This window comes from Diospyros lotus, chromosome 2 (assembly GCF_014633365.1).
Source record: "Diospyros lotus cultivar Yz01 chromosome 2, ASM1463336v1, whole genome shotgun sequence".
NCBI lineage: Eukaryota > Viridiplantae > Streptophyta > Magnoliopsida > Ericales > Ebenaceae > Diospyros > Diospyros lotus.
The window spans coordinates 47,572,207-47,599,942 of record NC_068339.1 but is presented as its reverse complement, the minus strand read 5'-3'; the positions used below and the strand labels follow the sequence as shown (position 1 = coordinate 47,599,942).

General features: G+C 38.7%; 1 protein-coding gene across 2 annotated transcripts in view; it reads left to right on the top strand.

Moving 5' to 3' along the window:
* Window positions 1-280: 280 nt before the first annotated feature.
* Window positions 281-27,736, top strand: part of LOC127794572 (protein HIGH CHLOROPHYLL FLUORESCENCE PHENOTYPE 173, chloroplastic) — a 28,439-nt gene continuing 983 nt past the window's right edge. Inside the window, exons 1-9 of one of the 2 annotated variants that reach the window (XM_052325776.1) lie at window positions 283-1,014; window positions 2,432-2,644; window positions 3,030-3,234; window positions 3,825-3,900; window positions 4,031-4,166; window positions 4,295-4,399; window positions 23,416-23,496; window positions 26,733-26,822; window positions 27,041-27,106. In XM_052325776.1, the coding sequence (XP_052181736.1) occupies window positions 451-1,014; window positions 2,432-2,644; window positions 3,030-3,234; window positions 3,825-3,900; window positions 4,031-4,166; window positions 4,295-4,399; window positions 23,416-23,496; window positions 26,733-26,822; window positions 27,041-27,106 (1,536 nt within the window). In that variant the 5' untranslated portion in view covers window positions 283-450. Of the gene's footprint in view, window positions 1,015-2,431; window positions 2,645-3,029; window positions 3,235-3,824; window positions 3,901-4,030; window positions 4,167-4,294; window positions 4,400-23,415; window positions 23,497-26,732; window positions 26,823-27,040; window positions 27,107-27,736 lie in introns of both variants that reach the window. The other variant, XM_052325777.1, reaches the window with a different exon arrangement.

The following is a 27,736-nucleotide window of genomic DNA, read 5'->3' as shown; positions in this document are numbered from 1 at the left end:
TCTACTCTCTTTATTTTATTTTATTTTTTGTTCTCTTAACTAATAATACTCATCTACCCTATAAATGCAGAATGCAATGAAATTGAGTATATAGTAAAACAAATCCCAGGTTAACGAAAACAATAATGTCAGATTCTAATATCATACATCATAATTCATAAATGAAAACTATTTAAAAAAATGGAAGGAAATGCGTGTGGGTACGTGGCAGTGGGACGTCCGGTTGACAGTAAGGGGAACGCTAGCCAGCCGTGCCAAATGCCAATGATTTATCGAGTGAGCTGGAGGATTTTGTGGTGGTGCTTTTTGACTCTCCGCCACGGTGTAGCGTTTTCGTTCATTTTGGTGGTGGAAAGCTGCAGAGGCAGTGAAGGCCGGCGGGGGGCTGCTCTGCTCTGTTGTAAGGGAGTGATTTGTGAATATTATTAACTAACCTAGACAAGAATCAAGATGGCTACTACTCCTACAAGTGCCGCCGCCGCCGCGGCGCTCACCAGCACCACCTGCAAAACATGGCGACCAAAGCCCTCCTCCTCCGAATTTCAGTTTCGGAATCCTACAACCAGACCCAGTCCTATCATTACTGTTTCCCGTGATCGTTCCGCCCTGTCCTTTATTACTAGGGCTGCTGTTCCTCCTCCTCCGGATAATCAGGAGCAGGAAGAGGAGGAGGAGCGTGACGACGACGACGATGGCATTGCCAAAGGAAAGCAGCCGTCAGTATCTTCGTCGCCGATGATGACGATTAGACTGGACGACGTGAACCCGGTGGGACTGGGGCGGCGCTCAAGGCAAATATTCGATCAAGTGTGGCGTAAGTTCTCAGGATTGGGACAGATCTCGAGGACCACTCGCGCTGATGACGAGATGAGCCTTCTCATGAACGAGAGCGGTCCCATGTGTGAGTTCGCTATTCCCGGGGCTCAGAACACCACTGTCCTCGTTGTAGGTGCTACCAGTCGTGTTGGTCGTATCGTCGTCCGCAAGCTCATGCTCAGGGGTTACAGCGTCAAGGTTTCACCTTCTCCTTCCCCTTTTTTTTCTCCTTGAACCAACCCTTCCTATATCCACGGATGATCCATCTGCAAGATGAGGATCCATTTTCTCTTGTTCAACATCACATTGATTGGATCGATTGTCCCATCTTCTGTACTAAACGAGTGTCATTCTCTACTTTTTACGTCTTCCCTGCCATCATCTTGGTTTTCTTCTCTGGTTTGAATTAGATCATACAAGTTCCTATTATTCGCACGCCTTCCTCTAGGAGTACGACTATCCAACCGTTAATCCAAACCTTGATAAAGGGGATCCGACACAACTCAATTCAATTAGGGAACACGAAGCCTAATTCATCCGACACAACTCAATTCAAAACTTCAATAAAGGGGATCCCTGCCCCCAAGGCTTTGCAAGGGTCTAGCGAAGGTTGGTCCTTATCCATACTTGGAAAGAGATTGTTTCCTTGACCTATGACCTTCCAGTTACCAAAAAAAAAAAAAAGGGAAAAGCAACTTATCTTTACTACTGAGACTCGTGTTAAATTGAGAACTTCAATGATGTATTGTAACAAAACCATTATATCCAACAATAATAATCCTTAATGATTACAACCCAATCTATCAAAAAGAGAAACCATAAAGTCACATTTCATATCAAGTTCGACCCCAAAGTTTGCTAATTGAATTATTATTTTATTTTATTTCTTTTCTAGATATGCTAATTCAATTACACTGTTGCTTGGGAATATTTTGAAATGTAATTTTTATTTTGTGTGTGTATATATGAATATACAGTATTTTGGATATGCTCTTTACATATTGAGTGCTTATCACTGAGATGTGAGCTCACCTCTCCACCTAACCATTTCAGTTGATCAAGTTGTCTAGGGTCAGACTGGGATGGAGGGAATGTTGATGGACTCATTAGGCTTATTTCATGTGCTTTGATAGACATGAAATTATGAGACGTTGTGCCTTTATGGTCTTGGTATTTATAAATTATTGTTGGTTCTTAATGATTGTGGTGATGGATGGATTTCAGGCTTCATGTTCCTAAAGTTTCAGATTGGGTTTCACAGCCAGTCATACTACCAGTGAGGGGGTCCATGAGATCTTGAATTTGAAATTTTCTTCTCTGGTTTTTATCTTCATCAGCTTGTTCATCCTCTTTTGATTTTCTGAGATCCTTATCCGTTTGTTCATCATTTGATATTTGATTCATCCTCATCTGATTTCTGGACACTTCTCACTTGATTTCTGGGTGTTACAGCTATGACCCCATACCTCACACTAATTGGATTATGGCTTCAGTCAATCCACACGGGAGACATGGTCTTTATTTTGTTAAAAAGTTCCATGAGAAAACAGCATGGGCTTTTTAGTCAAAATGCACAAGAAATCAATTTTTTTTCTGTTATCAATTTGTTATTCAGGCTTTAGTTCGGAGGGCTGATCAACAAGTGGTAGACATGCTTCCAACCTCTGTGGAGGTAGCGATTGGTGATGTTGGTGACTCATCAAGTCTTAAGGCTGCTGTTGAAGGGTGCAATAAAATTATCTATTGTGCCACAGCCCGTTCCTCTATCACTGGAGATCTAAATAGAGTTGATCATCAGGGGGTTTACAACCTTACCAAAGCATTTCAGGTTTCTTACCTTCCTGAACTTCTCTTCTTGCAATCTTTAGGAGCTTTATCAAGGATGCATATAAAGTCAGCTTCCTTTGGAAGAAAACAGGCTACATGTTTTCTGAATTTTCCGAATTGGTTGATACGGGATGGAGTTCATTTGGTGTTTCCTTAATGCTAGATGAATTTCTTTCCCCCCACCCCACCCCTCAACTATGCTTGTCAAAAATAAGAATACCAAGAGAACTCATTCATTTATCAACTTTGGTGTTTGTGGGATGTCTTTTCATCATTTGATCAACTTATATTAGATTGGTATTTATATTAATCTCCATATCTCCCCATTGTCTCCAAAACCCTTATTTTGATTTCTTGGGTGAATCTGAGGCCTAGCACATTTGCAGGACTACAATAACAAACTGGCACAGCTAAGAGCAGGAAAAAGCAGCAAAAGCAAGCTTTTACTTGCGAAGTTTAGGTCTCAAGATTCATTGAATGGGTGGCTGGTTCGTCAAGGAACATACTTCCAGGATGTGGTTGCTGCCAAGTATGATGGAGGAATGAATGCTACTTTTGAATTCACTGAGGATGGACATGCAGTTTTCTCAGGTAAAGTCGTAGGCCCAGGTGAATTAAGCCACATTCAGTTTTGGCCATTTGATTTACAGAAGCCATTTACAGGCTGGGATCTGAACATTTAAGCTATTCTAATGACCTGATGGGATCATGATGAAGGAATAAAAATATGGTTAATGAGAAGGAGGCTGAAAACTTGAGTTTGTTAATTGATTTCTCCTTTTTAGTGTTTTATCTTCTCACTTTTTTAAGATAATTATGTTTTTCTCTACTATTAGAGCAGCCTATGAACACTAGAAGTCAACAAGGACAGACCAATTCTCTTGGCTGTCCTCTCCTCCCTTGGTTCTTCTTGTTCTTCACTTCCTTTTCCTTCTTCCCATTTCTGCCTTGTCTTCAGTTTTTGCCACGCCACTCCACTTATGGATTAAGTTGAACATATGATATGGGAATAAGTTATGGTCCAGCAAAAGGGCAGACAAGGCCTAGATATGATGGAAACAGACCTGAGGTGAACAAATGTCAGCTGCGAACAAACTTGATTTTCTCAGGACCTGTGACCTAGCTCATGAGTTTTCCTGTTTTCTTTGTTGCTAAATTCTATTGCTTCTTCTTGACTATAGGATATGTTTTCACTAGAGGGGGGTTTGTGGAGCTATCAAAAAAGCTTTCACTTCCTTTGGGTTCCACGCTTGACAGGCATGTAATACCTAATTGCCATACCTATTGTCCCTTGTACTGGATTCCAAAAGTTTCCTTTTCAGCTTATACTTTTGCTTGAACAGCAACGTCTTATAGTTAATTCTCTGATTGAATTTCTTATCCTCAGATATGAAGGTATAATACTCTCTGTTGGTGGGAATGGGAGATCTTATGTCTTAATTCTTGAAGCTGGTCCTTCAGCTGATACAACTCAAAGCAAAATGTATTTTGCTCGGTTCAGCACAAAAGTTGGATTTTGCAGGGTAACCAATCTCTTTCAGTATGAAAATAACCAGTGACTCAATTGAACACCAATCAACTTCTATTTGCTTCTCCTCTGTACATTTTATAGGCATAAATCTTAAACAACCTTTCATTTTTGTTTTGGCAGGTGAGAATACCTTTTTCATCCTTTCGACCAGTCAAACCAGATGATCCTCCATTGGATCCATTTCTTGTGCACACTTTGACCATACGATTTGAGCCAAGAAGACAGGTCTTTCATCATTGCAGGATAATTTCCATTTCCTTTTACTTTTTTTTTTTAATGAATATCATGTTAGTGTGTGAGTTTTTGATCTGTGTAAATATTTCCAAAGATCTCTACTGTTCTCAGTTTTATTACCTGTTGCTTATTGGAAATTGATTTTTAAATTTTTTTTACTTCAAAAAAAAAAAAAAAAATTTCTTACTAGCTGGCTGGCTTGTGATATTATCAGGAAGGTCTATAACTGGACTTATGACAGAAATCTTAAAATGGTTCATGCTGATTAATAATGATAATGTTTACTGGAAACTTAGATTTTATGCTGTAATATCATGGCAAAGTAATTTTAATCATTCTTTAATGAGAGTACTTCAAATGTATATGAATTTTACTTATTTGCATCTTCATGGTTTGTTGGAGAAGGGACTCATGTCGAGTTACACTGATCTCTACGTTAACTCATCTGGTGAGCAAAGTGGAGCAGTATGGGTGTATTAGGTTTTACAATATTTTCATGGCTTTTAGAATTTAATTGCACAATGAAGCTTACTGCTTCCTTGAACATTGGCGTAATTGGTCCAACCATGTAAATCTTGTGTTATTTCATCTCCTTAATTGCTGCTGTTGTATCTGTGTGTTCATTGATGTTTGCCAGAAATGGTTTATGTTAAGTGGTTAGTAAGGAGTGGCAACCCATTTAAATCCTAGTTAACAAACAGAATTGAAATCTATGTACAACCTAGATACATTGACAAGGGAGAACATTTCATAAAGAGACTTATTAAGAGTAATTTGTCTAGTCTACCTCCACAGTTTGTCCTTATTTTTATTCCATTTTCTTTGCTAGGAGCCAAAAAGGGGATATCCAATTATTCTCTGCCATCTCATGTAAAGATAGCTATTGGACATATGGGTAATTATTTATGACCACTGTAGTGTCTCATCACTTGTGTTTAGACTTTCTCCATAGCGGCAAGCCAAACATGTCCGGGTATTTTAACTATCGGTTTTGTGCAGTGACTTTGAGCAAAGGATATCAATTTCATCTAAAGGCTGATGATATGGGAATTCGTGTAATGTACCAACCTTATTTTGTTGTTAATTAATCCCATTAATCTTGAGCTCTAATACCACCTGTGGCGCACAAACCTTATTTTATCGTTAATCAATCTCATTAATCTTGAGCTTTGATACTACCTATAGTGAAGCAACCTTAATTTATTATAAATCAATCTCATTAATCTCAAGCTCTAATACCACCTGTCACTGACTGGCCTTATTTTACTTTGTTGTTTCGATTTCTTGGAATTGTAAAACTTTTAGCATCTAGTTCCAAGTACGGATATTTAGTTTATCATGGCAATCTAAATTAACCTATCTTGACAACAAGAAACAATTATAATTTGAACAAAATGAAAGAACCTAGGTAGGAAGACCTTAGGTATAATCGGAGATGAACAAACAAACTGTTTCTCAACTTGAATTGAACTTTAGATGAGATATTTATACATGAGTAGGCCTTGGTTTGCTCCTAGTATATAGGGATTTAAAATACAAATTTAAATATGGTACAACAGAAAAGATAGAAGTAGGATTTAAACTTAAACAATAGTTCTATCCTATTTTTATGGAACTACTTTATAACTTTTTATCCCTTCTTTATTGTCCCATCTTTCTTTTAATTTCAAAACTTTCAGACGCTTCTTATCATCCTATTTCCTCTCGGTACAAGTATTCTCGTCTCTTCTTCCTTTAACACTCCCCCTCAAGTTGGTGAATAGATGTCTCTCATTCCCAACTTGCCTCTAATCATTTCAAAACTTTATTTAGCCATTGCTTTGGTAAGAATATCAACTTCTTATGAATCAGTAGGAATATAGGTAAGGTTGATCCCTCCATCTTCAATTTCCTATTTAACAAAGTGTCGATCAATCCTCATGTGTTTCATCCAATCATATTGTACCGGATTATTCACAATGCTTATTGCTGATTTACTATCACACTGTACAACCTTGCAGGAGTAGTTATAAGTATCTTTACGTCTTCCATTAGTTTTTCCAATCAAATGATTTCACACACACCTTGAGCTATAGCTCGATACTTTGGCTCAACACTACTTCAAACTACCACACTTTGTTTTTTGCTTCTCCATGTAACAAGATTGCTCCATTCCTTAGTACAATATCCTGATGTAGACTTGCTATCTTCAATAGATCTAGTCCAATCAACATACATAAAACCCATTATTCCTCGGTTTTTAGTTTTCCTAAATAGTAGCCCCTTCCCAAGTGTTCCTTTAAGATGTCTTAGAATATGACAAGCAGCATTGAGATGTTTTTTAGTGGGTGAATGCATAAATTGACTCACTACACTCACTGCATATGCTATATCAAGTTGTGTAAGGGATAAGTAGATCAATTTGCCTACTAACCATTGGTATCTTTCTCTATCCGCTGGACCCTCCGTTCCATCCTCTTTATTCTTGCAATTTGGTTCTAGCGGTGTGCTAGTTGGCTTACAACCAAGCTTGCCTGTTTTCTTTAGTAAATCCAAAGTGTATTTTCTTTGGAAGATAAAAATCCCTTCCTTACTTCTTGCCACTTCCATTCCTAGGAAATACCTTAGCTCTCCTAGGTCTTTTACTTCAAAAGCTTGTTGTAACTATCCTTTAAGCACCTCTATTTCTTGAATGTTATTGTTGAGTTGTATATAGAGATAGTTAGCATTATGTCATGGCTTATGTTATGATTATGTCATGGTATTTGTATATATATGTGTTCCATCTCTTAGTTTGTAAGATAGGAGAAATTCCTTAAACTATCCCTCTGTGTGTGTGTGTGTGTGTTGGGTTTTGCATTAAGTAAACTATCTAGAAGGTTAGAAGAAATCAGGAAATCCCTCGGGTGATTGAAGTGGCAAATTAAACTAAGTTAGGGAGAGGCTAGCTTATGTGTTTTTTATGAGGGGTATTTTAGTCCTTGTGTAGCCTAATATTAAACTTTGTAATTTTCACTCAAAACTCTATAAATGGAAGGCATAGGCGGGCTGTTGCAGTGATGATCTTTCTGTCTCTGAATGCGAGTGATATTGTTGTAAAAGAGAGGAAAGGCCTTGTGAGAAGGAGAGTTCTTTGTAATCTCAGTGTGTGCTATGTACTCGTGTGATAGAGGATAGGGATCTTGTATTGTTTTCACCGGATTTCTAGTGAAATTGCTCTCGGACTTGTAGCTAGATGTAGGGTTGTTTCCGCAACCTAAACCAGGATATATCGCGCGCCTCTTGTGTTGGTTTGGTTGTATCTTTTTATTCTTTTCTTGTTCAATTCTGTTCTTGCATTTCAGTTTTTCATTTTATGTTGTTGGCATAAATAATCATTGTTTTGAGTTGTCTAAAGAGCTCCTAATCCTAACACTCCCTAAGTTCTCACATAGTATCAGAGCCACTAGTGAGAAAACCCTAAGTCACCGCTGTGTATCTTTCTCCAGCGATCTCCTCGCTGCCATTGTTAAGGTCGAACCTCCATTGTTTGGCCACCATTTGCCAGCACCACCGCCACGATAGTGTTCATCATCATCAAATCGGCTAACCATTGGAGACCCATCGTTGTCGCCGTCACACACTACCCATTAGATATGCCAGATCTGAACTGTCAGTCGTCTGTCACGAACCTAGGGTTCGTGATAGGTTAGAAGAGGAATTGGGGAAGAAACTGAGAAGAAATGAAGAGGGAGATTAAATAGAATTAGGAGAGAAGGAATGTAACACTGAAGAACGAGAGAGAGAGAGAGAGAAAGAGAGAGAAATTGTAGAGAGAATCAGATTTCAATTATCAATTTCAGCATACCATCTCCTCCATTTACATTAGCCTTATATAGGCATATTTGTCCCCTAACAGCCTTGCACATGCAACCATGTGCACCTAACTAATTGCTAGAATATCCCTAACAAACTATTCTACCCTATTACAATAATACCCTTTTATTACTCATAGGGTCATGACAATTCCCCCCTCCATAAGAGAGTTCTTGTCCCCAAGAACTTGCCGCAAGTAGCCATTGCTCTTCATCCAATTCCAACCTTCTCTATGCGGATAATCCTCCTTTCTTTCTTTTTACTTCTAGGTCTCTTCTTCTTCATTCTTAGGTTTTCAAGATCAATTCCAAGTATGAGTTGGCCCAGAATTTCAATAGGGAAAACTTCATTACCATCCAAAACAAGTAAGAAGGGCAGATCTTCAGCCATTGTTGCTGTTACTCTATCCCCATTCAACCCACAACTATGTTTTGCTGCAGAAATATCAACAATAGCCTCAAAATGCAGCAATGGAGGTTTGTATTCTTTCCTTGAATACTCATACCAAGGCTGTTTGTGAGCATTAACATTAGGAGATGTTGCAACTTCACTTCCAGCCAACGATTGCTCAATAATTGACACCTGGCCAAGTGTTTCAGCACTAGTAAGAGTGCTTGAGAGGCTGTCAATTGATTGAGTGTCATCCTCCAATCCCTTTTCCTCACTTTTTTCTTCCTCATCCTCTTCCCCTTCTTCCTTAAAGTTGGATTGCTCTTGTTGCAGAATCCCAAAAACATCACCATCGAGAACTTCTTTTCCAAAGGAATCGGTGTGTTCCTTTAATTCTCCTTTTGCCCACACACCTTGTACCGAACCCTCGCAAAGTCTGCTATTGTTGCCAGCATTGTCATTATCGTCACCTTTCTTGTCCATTCCACCTAGGCCGACATACTTTTTCCACTCCGTATTGGAGGTAGGCAGTGAATCTGCTTCTTGCCTCCTAAATTTCTCCTTCGGCTGCTCCATTTTAAGGAATTTATTTTTGTTAAAACTTCCGTGATAATCATCAAAGTATTCCACCGAAAAGTTGTAATGATACTTCTTAATTAGTATCATTGCAAACTCTTACAGCTTCTCGCGGAACATTCGACCGAATTCCTTGCACTCTTCTTGTATTAGACTTCTTGTTTCCTTGTCAATTTGGCTAATCTCCTTCTCAACATCCTTTCCCCATGTTTGATGCTGCTGGTCAACTGAAAAGGCAGCCTTCTTTGGCTGCCATTGAGGCTCCATTCCAACTGAAAAGGAAGCTTTCTTCTGCTGCAATTGAAGGCTCATCTGCTCCATGTATGCACTGCCTCCCCTAGCTTCACGAGTAGGACACCCCACTGAAAATGCAGCCTCCTTTGGCTGCCATTGAGGCTCCATTCCGGCTGAAAATGAAGCATTCTTTTGCTGCAATTGAGGCTCCACTGATCTCCTTCGTGCACTACTCCTCCTAGTCGAAATCTCACTGGCTGGAAAAGAAATAGGCCAAGAAATCGTAGCTCTTTCCATCATAATTCCCCACACTTCCCTTCTATTAACTGCCTCACCCGGTCACCTCTAAAATTGATCCACTAAGTGGCAAATTACAGCCATTGTTATGCTTCAAGGTCAGGTTTATTGTAGCAGTGGGAGAAGTCGCACAATTACAGCGACTTGATCAGCCTTCTAGAGTCACCTAAGGCTACCGAATATCCTGTCTTGCTTGCCGCAATAATACCTAATACATGCTGGAATCACTGTCGGAAACACCGGCCTACTCGCCTCCAAAAGTTAGACTGAAATTCTGATCACTGGTCCCTTACAGCCACGAAGATAACCTCGCTTTGTGACTCCTTTCGATTCAGACCGTGAGTTGATCGTCAATCTCTAGACCCTGGTTCTCCTTGCTTGGAGATACATCAAAAGTGAGTCTAGGACCGATCGGACTTCACCTGATTAGATCATCTACGAATTCCGCCTTCCAAACATCGTCAATTCCGCCATTGGACCACCTTCGTAAAACAATGTTGGAGATTACTTTACCTCCAAACGTCAACCGCCTTCCAGGTCACTAGAGTCGCCGAACCTGCTCTGCCTAACCACCGACTGCAATTGACAACGGTCGCGTCTCCTACTTCCTTGTCTGACTCACTCGTGAACCTCTTGGTCGTCCATGTCACTGCCTTTGACAGACTCCCACACCAATCGTAACGACTGGCCGAGGGTGGTAAGGCTCTGCCCACAATTGCTACGGATTCACAATCGCCTCCCGCTGACTCCTCCTTCTCACCCAATCACCGACCACAGGCTGGAAGACCACCGCCCTCCTTGAGTTCGCCTTGATCGACAAGTCTTCGAGATCCAATTACGATCGCGGTAGGCTCCGATCGCACTACTGAAATGGTTCGACTCCGTCGCGGCTCTCCTTCAGATCCTAGTTGACACTCACTTGCTGTGCCTTCCAATTCCGAACTGAGGGGGCTTGCTGGCTTGGAGATTAACACCTTCCAACACCTAATCACCTTCCAGATCTCCAGAGTCGCTGGAACACCGCCCAGCCAAGTAGCCTCCAAATCACCAACGAAAATCACTTGCTCGTTGCTTCAGTCGCTGGTTATAGGCTCGATTCTCTCTACGTTAATTCTTTTGGTTGGAATTCCCTTCCGAACAAGGTGGGCAGCTCGCCTCACCCGAACGGTCAGAATTGCTTCTCGACCCAAAAATTGCAGCACCACCGTGCCTTTCGATCCAGCGGCCACACCCACAGAATTCCGAACGGAGTTCCCGATCAAAACTGGCACAGCCATACCTATAGGAAGCTTATCGGTCTGGGTCGTAATGGTCTGGGCTGTCGATATCCATCTAGCCTTAATCAGTAACGAAATTCGTCGAGTAACGATGCTCTGATACCATTTGTCACGAACCTAGGGTTCGTGATAGGTTAGAAGAGGAATTGGGGAAGAAATTGAGAAGAAATGAAGAGGGAGATTGAATAGAATTAGGAGAGAAGGAATGTAACAGTGAAGAACGAGAGAGAGAGAGAGAAAGAGAGAGAAATTGTAGAGAGAATCAGATTTCAATTATCAATTTCAGCATACCATCCCCTCCATTTACATTAGCCTTATATAAGCATATTTGTCCCCTAACAGCCTTACACATGCAGCCATGTGCACCTAACTAATTGCTAGAATATTCCTAACAAACTATTCTACCCTATTACAATAATACCCTTTTATTACTCATAGGGTCATGACATCGTCGCACCCACTTTTCGGCCACCAACTGCTCGCGCCACTGCCATCGCTACATCGTTGGCCTTAGATTGGCCTAACCCCGGAGCCCCACCACCATCGCCGCCGCCACGTGCTACTACGCGCCACCCATCAGATCTGTGCACCGAGATGTTTTTTCACTGATCTATCTCTTCAGTGCTCTGATCGCGACATCGTCACATCTGTGCATCGAGACGTTTTCTAGACCTGTTTCAACATGCCTCTCTTCCTTTACAGGTGTTTGGTTGTGTTTCCTTTGTCCACATACCTAAACATCATTGGGATAAATTTAACCCTAGAGCCCTACGTTGTGCTTTCATAGGATGCTCACCTACTCAAAAGGAATACAAGTGTTATCATCCCTCCACAAGGAAGGTTTATGTCTCTAAAGATGTTACTTTCGTGGAGTCAACTTCCTTCTTTGACTCCCAGGCTGATCACCAGGGGGAGACTATGGTTCATGGTGACCCTAGTGATTCTGATCCCTTTCTCTTCCAACCTTCTATCTATTCCCCTCAGCCTCCTACCATCTCTGTCTCATCTCCTCAGCATCATGATCAGTCTGATCAGTCCGATACACCTCTTCAGCTTGCTGATTCGGACCCTAACTGCTCTTCAAGAGGCAGTCATGAGTTAGCTTGTGATCAAGGTAGCCCTGAGCAAGAGCAATCAACCACTCAAGAGCTGCCATCTCCAATCAGGTATAAGGGTTCTCCTTATGTATTCAAACATAGGCACCTCAGCATGCACCAACGTTTGCCCCTAGTCAAGGTATAGAGGTTATTCAACCCTCATCATCAGTTCAAATTGATACTACTCATGCTGATTGAGACCTTCCTGTAGTTGTTCGAAAGGGGGTTAGAAGCTGCACCTAGCATCCTTTGGCTAACTTCTTGTCCTATCATTGTCTTTCTCACAACCACAAGGGTTTCCTAGTATCTTTGGACTCCATTAAGATCTCTAAGTTAGTTGATGAGGCCCTAAAGAATTTGAACTGGAGACAAGTTGTGCTAGAAGAGATGAGAGCTCTAAAGAAGAATTATACATGGGACTTAGTGCCTAAACCTCATGGAGTTACACCGGTTGGCTGTAGGTGGATTTTTAATGTCAAATACAAGGCTGATGGAACCCTAGACAGGTATAAAGCTAGGTTGGTAGCCAAGGACTACACCCAATCATATGGTATAGATTACCTTGAAACATTTGCCTTTGTGGCAAAGATGTACTATGAGAATACTATTATCCCTAGCTACATATTATGGATGGAATTTACAACAATTGGATGTAAAGAATGCATTCTTGCATGGAGACTTAGAAGAAGAAGTATTTATGGAATTGCCTTCCGGATTTCATGAAGGAGATGCAGGGCATGTTTGCAGGCTCAAGAAAGCTCTCTATGGGCTTAAACAATCCTCAAGAGCCTGGTTTGGCAGGTTCTCAAAGGTTATGATAGAAATAGGGTATAGCCAAAGTAGGGGTGATCATACCTTGTTTTTTAAGCATTCAAGAAGTGAGAAGTTTACTTCTTTATTAGTGTATGTAGATGACATAATAGTCACCGGGGATGATGCTGAAGAACAAAAGATTCTCAAGGATAAGCTAGCCAAGGAATTCAAGTTTAAAGATTTGGGACTTCTCAAATACTTTCTGGGAATTGAAGTAGCCTATTCCAAGGCTGGAATATTTCTCTCCCAAAGGAAATATGTGCTGCACTTATTTGCTGAAACAAGAGTATCAGGTGGTAGAGGCTCTAATGTGCTAGTAGAGCCTAACAGCAAGTTGAGGATTAATCCTAGCATTTAGCTCATTGACAAGGGCAGATATCAAAGGTTGGTGGGATGGCTGATCTATCTCTTCCACACTAGGCCTGACATTGCATTTACTGTTAGCCTAGTGAGCCAATTTATGCACAGCCCAACAAAGGAACATATGCAGGAAATGAGGAAAATTTTAAGCTACCTGAAGGCTACTCCAGGTAAGGGAATCTTGTTCAATTCAGAAAGAGAATTGGACATTAAAGGATTCACAAATGCAAACTATTTTGGATCTCTGGTTGATAGGAGATCAACGAGTGGATATTGTGTGTTCCTAGGTGGAAATCTTGTATCCTGGAGAAGCAAGAAGTAAAGTGTTGTGGTAAGGTCAGGTACAAAAGCAGAATTTAGGGCAATGGCCCTTGGCCTATGTGAGGTATTGTGGCTAAGAATCATCCTAGAGGATTTGAGGATCAAGGTTCAAGGCTCAATTAGGTTGTTTTGTAACAACCAATCAGCAATCAGTATTGCTCACAACCTTGTCCAACATGACAAGACGAAGCATGTTGAAATAGATTGATATTTCATTAAAGAGAAGTTGGATGCAGGCCTAATCCATATACCTTATGTTCCATCACAAGAACAAATGGCGGATGTGTTAACTAAAGGGCTAGTAGTCAAAAGGTTTGTGGATCTAACGTGCAAGCTGGGAATGATTGATATACACCCTCCAGCTTGAGGGGGAGTGTTAGATCTCGTGAATATTGAAGAGATGAGTTGTAGTGTATATTTAGAAGTGTTTCTATTTAGTGTTTCCAAATCAGTTTAGGATACTTGCCTAAAGTAGGTTTAGGGAACTTCCTAAAAGGTTGTATATATATTTTCCTTTCTTGTTGATAGAGTTTCCTATGCTGTATTTTTCACTTCCTATAAGAAGAATGGCCATGTACATATTATAATTAATTCAATCAGTTTGATATTCAGCTTTTACACTTTCCAACATAGAGACCCTTGTTATCACCTCTGACAAGTTGATAGGGTCTGCTAAATTTTTTTTTTTGTCTTTCAAATATTTACTGCTGAAATAAAAACACAGTTTGGAGTTTCTATGCGTGCTTTTTGTAGTTGTAATGCCTCTGAGTACTTCTCCTCTCAATTTACTGCTTTCATGATTGTTAATGGTATCTTACATTAATCTTTCTATCCTTACACACCTCAACAAAATGGTGTTGTTGAGCGTAAAAATCACCATCTCATTGAAACTGCATGGAAACTACTTTTACATGCCAATCTTCCCACTAAATTTTGGGGAGATGTTGTTCTTACTGCATGTTATCTGATAAATTGCATGCCATCTTCAGTGTTACAAAACAAAATTCCTCATTCTCTTTTGTTCCTTATACAATCACTTTATTCTGTTTCCCTTCGTGTATTTGGATGTATCTATTGTGTGCATTCTTTTTCACTTGGATAGCATAAACTTATTGCCAAATCCCTGAAGTATATCTTTCTTGGCTACTTCTGGTTGCAGAAAGGCTATAAGTGTTGCTCTCCTAAGTTGAGTCTCTATCTTATGTCTGCTGATGTCACCTTCTTTAAACAGTAGTCTTTCTTGTTGGTTGCTCAACCTGATTCACAGTCTTTCTTCAGGTCCGTTTGTCTCCTCCTCTGTGGACCCCCCCCAAATTATTGTCTTTAGGTCCACATTCCACGAATCCTCCACTCTTTACATATCATTGTCGTCCTTAGCCCGCTGTCGGTGCCATCATTCCTCCAGAATAGGACTCTTCTGACTCACTCTCTCTGTCAGCGGTTCCGCCTACCATGGATCCTAAGCCAGATAGCTTCCTTGTTGCTCTCCATAAAGGTACAAGGTCTACTCGTAATCCACACTCTCTTTATAACTTTTTGTGCTTTGACCGTTTGTCACTTGTTTATAGTGCCTTTGTTTCGAGTCTTTCCTTTGTCTCTGTTCCTAAAACCACAGGTGAAGCCTTGTTGCATCATGATTGGTGCCAGGCTATGTTCAATGAGATTGGAGCCTTAAATTCAAACAGTACTTGGGATTTGGTGTCTTTACCACCAGGAAAGACTCCTATTGGTTGCCAAAAGATGGACAGGTGGATCGTCTTAAGGCCTGCTTGGTTGCCAAATCTATGGGCTGGATTATAGTGATAAAATGGCCTCTGTTCGCTTATTTCTCTCTGTGGTTGCTATGCATCATTTGTCGCTCTAGCAGCTGGATATTAAAAAATGCCTTTCTCCATGGTGATTTACAGGAAGAGGTTTATATGGAGCAATCACCTGGTTTTATTGCTCAGGGGGAGTTCAATGTTGTTTGCAAACTCAAGAAGTCTCTCTATGGTCTAAAACAATCTCCACAAGCATGGTTTGACAAGTTCAACAGTGATTCAAGTCTTTGGTCTCACTCGGAGTGAGGCTGATCATGGTTCAGCAAGTTCAACACTGTGATTCAAGTCTTTGTTTATATGGATGACATTGATATCACAGGGAGTGATTAGGTTGACATACAAAAACTGAAGGAATATCTACATCAGCACTTTCAGACCAAAGACCTAGGCAGACTCCAGTATTTCTTGGGTATTGAGGTTGCATAATCAAGAGATGGTATCTCAATTTCTCAGAGAAAGTATGCCCTTGACATCTTAGAAGAAACTAGTATGGTGAACTGCAAACTAGTTGACACTCCAATAGACTCAAATATCAAACTCTTGTCGGGACAGGGGGAACCCTTTTCAAATTGTGGAAGGTATCGAAGACTGGTAGGCAAGTTGAACTATCTCATTGTCACTCGTCCTAACATTGCTTTTGTTGTGAGTGTAACTAGTCAGTTTCTTAGTTCTCCATGTGAATCTCACTGGGATGTTGTTATCTGGATTCTCAGATACATAAAAAAAACACCAGGTAAAGGGCTATTTTATGAGGATAAAGGACACAGATATATGTTGTTATATAGATGCAGATTGGACAGGATCTTCTTTTGATTGTAGGTTAACCTCTGGGTGTTGTGTATGATATCTATGCTCCAGCTTAAGGGAGAGTGTTGAGTTGTATATAGAAATAGTTAGCATTATGTCATAGTATTTGTATATATATGTGTTCTATCTCTTAGTTTATAAGATAAGAGAACTTCCTTAAACTATCTCTCTCTCTCTCTCTCTAAATTCTCACTAGTAATAATAATATCATCCACATGCACAATTAGGATAGTTTTTCTACCATCTGTTGCATGTTTAATGAACAATGTATAGTCAGCTTGCCCCTGACTTTATCTTAGTTGGTTTAAGGTTGTACTGAATCATTTGAACCAAGCCCTAGGGGACTGTTTAATACAATGATTTCTTCAGCTTACAAACCTTTCCTTTCTTGTCTTTAGTCTCAAAGCTTGGAGGGATTCTTATGTAGATTTCTTCTTCTATATCACCATTGAGAAATGCATTTTTAACATCGAGTTGGTGTAACTTCCAAGCCAAATTAGCTGCAAGAGATAGCAAGACACGTATCGAATTTAGTTTTGCAACTGGAGCAAAAGTCTCATAATCTAATCCTTGAGCTACCAATCTAACCTTGTACCTATCAAGACTCCCATCAGATCTATATTTAATAGTAAATAATACCCATTTACTATCGGACGCCCCCATTGCCATCGGGCGCCTACGTCTCCTCCACCTCACTTATTCTCTCTATCTCTCTTTCCATCATATCCCTCTCTTTCTCTCCACTGCGTCTCCTCCACCTCACCCACCCATGTCTCATTGAAGTAAGAACCCACCTAGCCTCCCGCCTAAAAATCGACGTCTGATATTTGATCTGACCGTATTTTCACTGTCAAAGTGGCTCCGATCTACAAGGAGGTAAGTCTTTTAGTTTTATTAGCAATTATTTTTAGCACATATCCATGATAAATACATATATACGCGCGTGTTGGGTTTGGCCGGAAGTTTAAGCTTAGATCTACGAAGATCTGGCCGTTGGATTTTGTTGATTTTTGGGTATGTTGGTTGATGGGGATAAGGGTGTCGGGTGGTTGCCTTTGATCGCCGGAAACCACTGGCCATGGTATGCGTTTACGTGTGTGTTAGTTTTGGCCAGAAGTTTAAGCTTAGATCTACGAAGATTCGATCGTTGGATTTTGCTTGTTTTTGGGTATGTTGGTCAATGGGGATAAGGGTGTTGGGTGGTTGCCTCTAATCGCTGGAAACCACTAGCCACGGTGGCCAGTAGCGACTAATAATGCTTCTATGCGTGTTGGGTTTGGCCAGAAGTTTAAGCTTAGATCTACGAAGATTCGGTCATTAGATTTTGTTGATTTTGGGGTATATTGGTTGATGGGGATAAAGGTGTTTGGTGGTTGTCTCTGATCGACGGAAACCACTGACTACGGTGGTCGGTGGCGATTGTCAGTGTGTTTACGCTCGTTGGGTTTGTCAGTGTGTTTACGAAATTTGGCCTTTAGATTTTGTTGGTTTTTGGGTTTGTTGGTCGATGGGGATAAGGGTGTTAGGTTGTTGCCTTTGATCGTCGGAAACCACTGACCACGGTGGCCGGTGGCAACTAATAGTGCTTTTATGCATGTTGAATTTGGTTGGAATTTTAGGCTTAGATCTACGAAGATTCAGCCATTAGACTTTTTTTGGTTTTTGGGTATGTTGGTTGATAGGGATAAGGGTGTCGGGTGATTGCCTCTGATCGATGGGAATAGGGGTGTCAAGTGGTTGCCTCTAATCGCTGAAAACCACTGGCCACGGTGGTTGGTGGCGAACTACCAGTGTGTTTTTAGTTCTAGCCGAAAATTAAAAATAAGATATACAGAAATCTAATCGACTTTTCTTTTGCGTTAATCTCCCTTGACCCTTTTTTTAACTGTGTTTTAATTAAAGGGATTAATTTTTTTCCATTTTTTGTTACGGATTTTCCAATAATCCAATTACATATTTGAAACTATCATGAACCTAGGGTTAGATTGGAAATTGGAAGAATGAAGGGAGAATTTAGAAGAAGAATAGGGAAGAATAGAATGAACAGAGGGAGAAAAGAGAATTAAGTGAGACGAGAGAGAGAGAGAGAGAGAGAGAGAGAGAGAGAGAGAATATGATAATGTCGTATTCTATTTCTGCATGCCTTCTCCCATGGAATGGGATGAATACATATAGCTGCTTGGTGTGGGTGTGGATGTAACAGATCATCCCCCCCTTTAGTAGTTACAACAAACTATTTTGTCCTTTTCCTAAGGCCTCATACGTGGCTTTCCTAATTCTAATAGAATTGATAGCTGGAATATAGATGCAACAATTAAAGTAAAAGAAATATAGCATAGCCTCTTGAATAAATAAGAATAAGACCGAAATTAAAAATGCAAAAATAGCCATAGCTGTGATAGAAACTATGGTAGAAAGAGCATTTTCTACCATGAGTCTTGTCAAGATTCAGCTATGCAATTGAATTGAAAATCAATGATTGAATGGCAGTCTGTCATGAAACTTGTCAAGACTTAGCTGCGTAATCGAATTGGAGATTAATAATTGAACGATAATTTAGTTGTGTATATTGAAAAATAGATATTTAATGAAATTAATAATGATGTTATTATACGACATTAAAATATGAAAATGCGTTAAGAACGATTGTATAATTTATTGATATCTATTTTTTTAATATTATATTATTTTAAATTTTGTTATGCTATTTAATTTTTGCCCAACCTATCTAAAATTTCTGGCTCCGCCTCTGCCACCACCTTCTTATCTTTAGGTAAAGTCACAATCTCCCAAGTGCTATTCTTCTCCAATGCATACATTTCATCCATTACAACAGTCTTCCATTGTGCATCTTGTAAAGCACTATGGATATCCTTAGGGATTTGAGTTTCATCAACTCGTGTAATAAAAGCCTTGAACTGTGGAGATGATATGGAATATAACAAGTGATTAGATTTAGGATGCTTGGTACATGACCTTACCTCTTTTTGCCAGGCTATTAGGATATCCAGATCATAGGTTTCTATTTCTATAGGTATTGTCCCGTATTCTTCTTCTTCAGGCACTGTCCTCACATCCTCTTTTGGTACTACCCTTGGTCCATCATCTTAAAGCACTAGACCTTCCTCCTGAGTTGATGGCTAGCTTTGGTTTGGGTCGTAGGGTCTTCGAGAATGGACTAGGGGTGATTTTCTAGGAGCTTCTTGGACCTGTTGTTCTCCCCCTTGACCTGTTACATAACTCGGAGTAACTATAGTAACTGCCTTAGGACAAAATAGAGAATCCCAACATTGCTCTGCATTAGGATTAGAAGTTCCCTCCTGCAAAGATATGTGGGAATAAAAATATTGATTCTCGAGAAAAGAGACATCACATGAGACTACAAATTTTTTAGTGTTAGGATAATAACACTTGTAGCCTTGTTGGGTTAGAGAGGAGTTAACAAACACACATTTCATAGACTTGGGTTCCAATTTGGAGTGAAATAAAGAATAATTATGCATGAATGTTGTACAACCAAAGACCTTTGGTGACAGTGAGTTAAGCATTCTGGTATGAAGTGGATAGCTAGCAAGAAGAGTGCTCAAGGGAGTCTAGAAATTTAGAACCCTGGTAGGGAGCCCATTGATAAGGTATGCAGTTGTAAGAATTGCCTCTCCCCAATAGGAATTAGGAATTGAGCTTGTAAACATTAAGGATCAAGCAGTTTCAAGGAGGTGGCGATTCTTTCTCTCTGCCACTCCATTTTGTTGTGGATTATAGGGACAAGTACTTTGATGAATGATCACTCAAGTAGGTATTAAACTCATTGGAGAAATATTCCCTACCATTATCTAACTAAAGGATATGGATTGAGGTTTGAAAAACATTACATATTTGGTGGAATTTTCTTAAAATTGTTTGAACTTCAGATTTTTCCTTCATTAAGAAAACCTAACAAACCCTGGTATGATCATCTATGAACGTGACAAACTAGCTTGTGTTGGTTCCCATACATCATTATGCACCAAATAAAATGGCTTGAAGGGTTGGTAAGAATGAATAGGATGTGAGACTTTAGTTTGCTTAGCAAGTATGCACTGCTCACATTGAAAAGAATCACTCCCTTTATTAATAAACAAATGAGGATACAAGATTTTCAAATATCTAAAACTAGGATGACCTAACCGTTTGTGCCACAACTGAATATTGAAATTTGAGACAGTAGAAAAAGAGGATTTGTTATGTAACCTAGATGAAGTAGGAGTACAACCTGCTCCATTAACGTAATAAAGACCTTCCTTTCTCTCAGCATTGCCAATCATCTTCCCCAAACTTAGGTCCTGAAAAACACAATGAGATGGAAGAAATGTTACTTTAAAAGAGTCATTCCCTTTATTAATAAACAAATAAGGATACAAGATTTTCAAATATCTAAAACTAGGATGACCTAACCGTTTGTGCTACAATTGAATATTGAAATCTGAGACAGTAGAAATAGAGGATTTGTTATGTAACCTAAATGAAGTAGGAGTACAACCTGCTCCATTAACGTAATAAAAACCTTCCTTTCCCTCAGCATTGCCAATCATCTTTCCCAAACTTGGTCCTGAAAAACACAATGAGATGGAAGAAATGTCATTTTACAATTCATATCCTTTGTTAGCTTACTGATGGACAATAGGTTTCACTTCAAATTAGGCACATATAGAATAGATTTTAAATGCAGGCCAACTATATATATTGATCCTTCTCCTTTAGCATAGGACAATGTCCTATCAGCCATTGTCACAATTATAACCCTATCACACCTTTTATAGGTTGACAATCCATGTAATGAGCCTATTATATGATTTGAAGTTCCTGTATCTACAATCCAAACATTAGTAGACAGAGTTTTAGATAGGAAACATTGATAGGATGTACCTTGTTTGGCAAGTGACACAGTTGGTTTAGGAGATTCAACTAAATCAGACGGCTCTGTGACCTTTGTCTGATTTAATACCTACTGGAGTAGCTCCAATTAGTCCATTGTTAGGGTGAGGTTAGGGGTTTTACCTTCTTCAAATTCTACTGCAGAAGCTATCTGAGTCACTTTTTTTGGATTCTTTGTCTTCTAGTTTGTTGGTTTACCATGAATTTTCTAGCAAGTATCTCTAGTATCATAGGGTTTATGACAATAATCACACCATTGTTTCTTTCTTTGTCCCCACACAGTGGTGATGTTTTCAATTTAGAAGTAGCAAGGGCTGAATTTTGAGTATTGTTCTCACTTGTAGAAATTAAATTCATCATCACCTTCTTACAACTTTCCTCCCTTCGTACCTCTGCAAATGCCTCCCATATCAATGGAAAATGTTTAGTTCCTAGTAGCCTTCCTCTAACCTCGTCCATGTTAGAATTGAGGCCATTAAGAAAATCAAACACTCATTCTTTCTCCACCATTTTATTGTGCTTAACTCCATTGTTAGATCTGTGATCTGACTGGGGAAATTCTCCTCTATTTCGAAGAGAATTAGGCAGGAATTGTAGAAGGAGGGAAGGGGAATTTGAGAATTGAGGGAGAAGGATCGAGAAGAGAAAGAGAGGGAGAGAAAGTAGAGGGAAATTTGAGAGAATAAGGCAATTCAATTGTATTCGATGCCTTTCAAATGAGCCAGGATCGTGCTTTTAAACTGGTCCTCCATGGGAAGTTGGTGCCAATAAACAGTTACCACTCCCGTGTACAAATTCACAATTCTCACCTTAGGTACAACTCATTCCAGCCATAACTACCTTTATTACAATAGCTTAGGCCTAGGTACATGATATCCATCTTTAGTGCACTCTCATCTAATGTCATAAAACAAGTCCATTTCCTGGCATAACTTAGTCAATAGGTTATAGTACTCAATGACTGAATGATTACCTTGCCTCCTTGTTCGAATGGCTGACCAGATTTCAAAACATTGAGCTGTATTCTCCATATCTGAGTAGAGTGCTTGTACTGCCTCCCATACTTAACTGTTTTGTAGAGAAGATAGGTTCTATCTATCTCTGGCTCCATGGAATTAATGAGCCAAGCCATAACAATTGAGTTCTCGACATCCCAGACTTCATAAGTGGCCGCCTTAGGATCCGGCATAGGAGTGGCACCAGTCAAGTATCCCACTTTTCCTTTCCCTTTAATGACGACCAACAAAACTGATTGAGACCATTCTTGGAAATTAGTCTCATTCAGTTTATGTTGTGTGATTTGAAGGGTATGGTTGTCTAGAGAAATCGGAACAGCTGGAATCTATAGTGGAAGTCTCACTCTTTGGTGGATTACTAGCCATTGAAATACCATGAACAAAAAGGAAGAATAAGATAGTCAGCCACAAGATCAGTGGCTCAATACCATGAACAAAATGAAAGAACCTAAGTAGGAAGACCTTAGGTATAATTGGAGATGAACAAACAAACTGTTTCTCAACTTGTATTAAACTTTAGATGAGATATTTATACATGAGCAGGCCTTGATTTGCTCCTAGAATATAGGGATTTAAAATACAAATTTCAATATGGTACAACAGATAGGAGTAGGATTTAAACTTAAACAATAATTCTATCCTATTTTTATGGAACTACTTTATAACTTCTTATCCCTCCTTTATCGTCCCAGCTTTCTTTTAATTTTAAAACTTTCAAAGGCTTCTTATCATTCTATTTCCTCTCGGTACAAGTATTCTCGTCTCTTCTTCCTTCAACATAATTTTATAGAAATGAGTCCATTTTAATTTACTTTTTTGTCTTTACTCCAATTTTGTATCCTAGCAGATACATGTGCTTTGATTCTGTTGTATAGATTAAGGACAGAAAAGCATTTTACTTTTTTTTTTTTTTGGGTCCTCTTTTCAGTCACTCTCAAAACTTAATTTTGATGATTATTGTTATCATTTGTTGATTGCTATTTTTTGCTTTCCTGGTTGCTTCTTCCTTTCTAGTTTTCTGTTTACTATTTTCCCTTCTAATAATTCTGGTTGATCAGTTGATTTTCGCTTCATGTGACATGTTGATGCTCCCTTAATCAAACCTATTATTTATAATCTAGCCTCCTGCTTATGCAAAGTATGGTGACTACAACTTGAGTTGCACTATTGAGATTGACACCTTTGTCATCATAGAAGTATACTGAACACACTTGATCTATGGTGATTTTATGTTCATTATTCGTGCTGCAGAGGCCTATCGAAGGACCTTCTGGATCAAAACAGGACTTGAGAAGCTTTAAATTCGTAGTCGAATATATAAAGGCACTTCCTGTAAGTTTTTTTGTGTTTCATTTAGTTCATTGTATAAATTATTTGTAATAGTTCAACTTGATCATTCTTGTCAGCTTATAAATTATCAGTAATAGTACAACTCGATCATTCTTGTCAGCTTTTGGTAGATTGGTGTTGTAAAAATGCCAATGGAAACATTAAGTTCAAATGATACTGGATATTTTATACATTTCCTATTTTCTGAAGAATACTGCCTGCCTCCCGAGTTAGAAGCATGCAGTATTATATTTCTTTAAGGTCTAGTAGTGTTTGTCGTGGTAAGCTAATTACAACCTGACAGCCTGTCATTAGAGATTTTCAGTAGTAATTGATGCAAAAATGATATTAGTAATGAGTCAAATGATACATCTATTGCTACTTTGTTTTTCTTTATCCATTTAGCTTTTTATAACTCTTCGTAATGTGGAACCAAGCGTATGGAGAAGAAGATAAACAGGAGAAGAAAAGTAGATGAAGAAGAAGAGGAAATCTGGAAGTGTGCTTGCCAGAGACACTGCTATGTGCACTGCATAGACAATTTCACCCTAATCATCAAGAACCCAATACCTTATGTTATAAATTTGGGAGCACTGACAGCCTTTAAACACACCCAAGAAACCAATCAAACACCACTCAACACACTCACAACTCACCAGCCAACAAACCACAACATATCAGATAATAAAGAACATAATTTAAAGGCATAAAACAGAACAAGAAAGAAATATCAAATCACATGAGGAGACATCGGTTTTTATCCTGGTTCATGTTAGTCCCTGGACACACAATGGCCACTCAAGAGGGGGGTGAATTGAGAGAGAAAAACTTATTAAGCCGAATTCTTTCCTTTTCAAACTCTTGAGCTTTTCTTATACAAAGAAAATACTTGTTATAAATATATATGTTATTTGGGAGTGATAGCAATATAAATACACAGACAACCATAATATTAACACAAGATATATAGTGGTTCAGTGTCTCCAACACCTACGTCCACTCTCTCAAGGTTAACCCGACACTTGAGGTTCTACTATAACCACACTTAGGTTTTCCAACAAGTTCACTTAGGAAACTTTTACACAACACAAAGGTTTTCCCCTTAGCTCACTTTGGAAACTAATACAACCTACCTAGATTACAACGAGCTCTAGAATACCACTCACAATCCACAATTAATACAAATAAACAATCCTATGTCCAACAAACTTGGACTAATATAGATATGAATACAAGAACAAATATACAAATGATACAAGAATTACCAACAAGAAGAAAACTTCTTCTTCTTTGTCTTGGGCTTCAAATGATGTATCTTTAATGCTTGGGCCTTGGATTGCTTTTCTTGAGTGCTTGAGAGCTTGGGTGTGCTTTAGAATGATAGATCTCAATAGTGCATTAGCCTTCTCCAAAAAACTCTTCTTGATATATATACTTGAGTTTCCAATGGATTTGTAATGGCTAAAAAAATCTGATCGTTGGAGTCTGATAGTTACTGTTCTAACTGACAGTCGACTCCGTGACACCCACAGTCGACTCTCGAATCTGACAGTCAACTCTCATTGAACCTACAATCGACTCCCAGTCGATTGGCCAAAACCTGCTCTTGCTACCTCGACTCTGCATAACACACAGTCGACTGTTCCTCATAAGGAGTTGACTCTCAGTCCAAATTTTTAGAAAAATTAGATTTGTTTGATGATACAATCCATGACATGTATACATTACAACATATTTACATTTCTTTAGTTTAAGTAAATATCCATATTTTCTTTAATTTATATTTTACTATCAATTTATTTTAATACATAAATGTAAATAAGAAAGTACCTCTCATTTGGATTCAATAAAAATATCTAAAATCAAAATCCATAATAATAAGAAAATATAATTTTGGTTTTAGTACAAATTTGGGATTTAGCGAATTTACCATCCCCTAAATATATACCTTTTATTTCTTGAAAAATTCATTAAAAATTATTTTAATAATAATGAATATTAGTTATCAAAATACCGAGAAATAGTTTTTCAAAATAAAAATATTTTTTTATATGTCCTTTTATAATGCGCTAATCTTTCAAACTTAGAAAAATAACGTTTCTTGGTTCATTTTGATACACAAAATACTATAATACTTAAAATAAGTTTTCCACCATAAGACGTATCAAAATTTCATTAGGGGATTTAAATATACCAAAAATAGTTTTACTAAAATTATGTTTTGTTAAATATCAAAATACACAATAGATTGATTGGAGCAATTTGGCTCAACAGTTCATGCCATGTGAATGGCACTACATCCAGTCTTGAAACCACCATCGAGTAGCCTTTTTTATTGATGGATAACAGTACATGACTTTCCCTCTTTTTCTCTCCCCACAATATAAGCTTTCCCAAGAATGTACAAGACTATTCTAACTCACAGCCTTCTCACTCTCTTGGCTCTGGTGAAAACAGAAAGAGAACATGCGATTCCTAGACTCTCAGCCCCCTTGCCCTATTTATAGAAAATAGGGTGATATTTCCTAGGGCCGGTTATGACATTACCGGATTTGCCCTCCACTAATAATTAATACTACAAGAGTGCCACTCGCTTGTCAACTACCCCATAACCGCATATAAAACACTGTACATAATCCTATCACTAACTCGAGACAATCTTCAACACCTTACGTTTGTTTCTCCTTGAGTCTTCCTGTATAAGTGGTTTGCAGGGATGTGTCTATTTACATGTACTAGCATTGACTCAGGATGGGACTGAAACCAGTGCCACTAGCCAGATCTTGGACCATAAAACAGCATAAATGGCAGACCATTCTCCACTTTAGAAATCATGATATGGTTCTAATCCTCAAGAAGGCAAGCCATTGATTTTTATTAAATGACTTTCAGTATGGATAAAAGAAATAATAATAACAACGGTCAGTTAATGATATTAAACTGACTGGACTTTTACATTAGGTTCCCTATACAAGCTACAGAGTCTGCCAAAAAATAATATTCCTGCTGATTGTGTTCATGTTTCATAAAGTTGTGTGTGGATATCTTTTATTTTTGGTGCTAGAAATTTGTATTTGTATTTGCATTTTATCAGTGCCCAAAGTAGCACATTGAATGAACAGAACAATCTTTTTCCAATTTATGTTTCTTTACCATCTATATTTTTCCTTGTGATCCTGATTTATCTGAAATAGTTTTGCTCCAATCTTCAATGGAATTTGATAAGTAATGGTCTGCAGGCTGGGCAAGAGACAGACTTCATTCTGGTTTCATGTACAGGACTAGGGATAGAACCTACTCGGAGGGAGCAGGTTTTGAGAGCCAAAAAGGTAAAACCATCTCTTCTGTTATGTTCAATTTTTCATAAAACCATATCTTCTGTTCTGTTCTTATATGCATCCTTACATTTGCTTTATAAAAAGGCTGTTCTCAGATCTTAAATCTTTGACCTGCTAGTCACAAAGGAGCAACAAAGCTTACCATCTTGAATTTTATTTTCACACATTTAAATTTTCTCGCACTATGATGGAATCTGTTGTTGTGATAGGCTGGGGAAGATTCTTTAAGAAGATCAGGCCTTGGTTACACAATCATTCGCCCAGGTCCCCTAAAGGTAAATCTATTAGACAACTGGCTGATTATTACCAAAAAGCAATTAACAGTTTAAAATTTATAAATCAGATTGTCAAGTTCCTTTTTTTTTTTTCATGCATAATTTTTCCATTTAATGAAAGATTTGGTCACCACATTTATCCAATCTGTTGTTGTGGATCTTAAATCAAATTGTTTCTCTTATTTAGGATTGAGCTTCGAATATTGCAACGTAAGTTTGTAGTAATAAGGTAAAATTATCTTAATAGAAAAAACAGGGGATCAGATAGACTAGTACACCCCTCTCCCCAATGATAAAAATGTGGCATATTTTCTTTGCCTTCGTCTCCTCTTTCTTTCACCTATATCATTAGAGAGAAGAAAAAAAAAAAAAAATCTGCATGTCTATGTTTCCATTTTCAATTCACGTGCGTTAAGAATCCAAAAAAATTTCTTTGCCAAGACAAGAGCCTATGCCAACAACTCTATCGACAATAGGCCGCAAGTCTCGGATTTCTACAAGCCAACTTGATTTGAATGGTTTAAGGTTTCTCTGAACATGCATGGAGTTGGGAATAGTTGTCATTACATATAGAAAGGAAATGAATAGAAAAAGTGATTTGAGTGAATGTTAGAATATTGAATGGTCTCA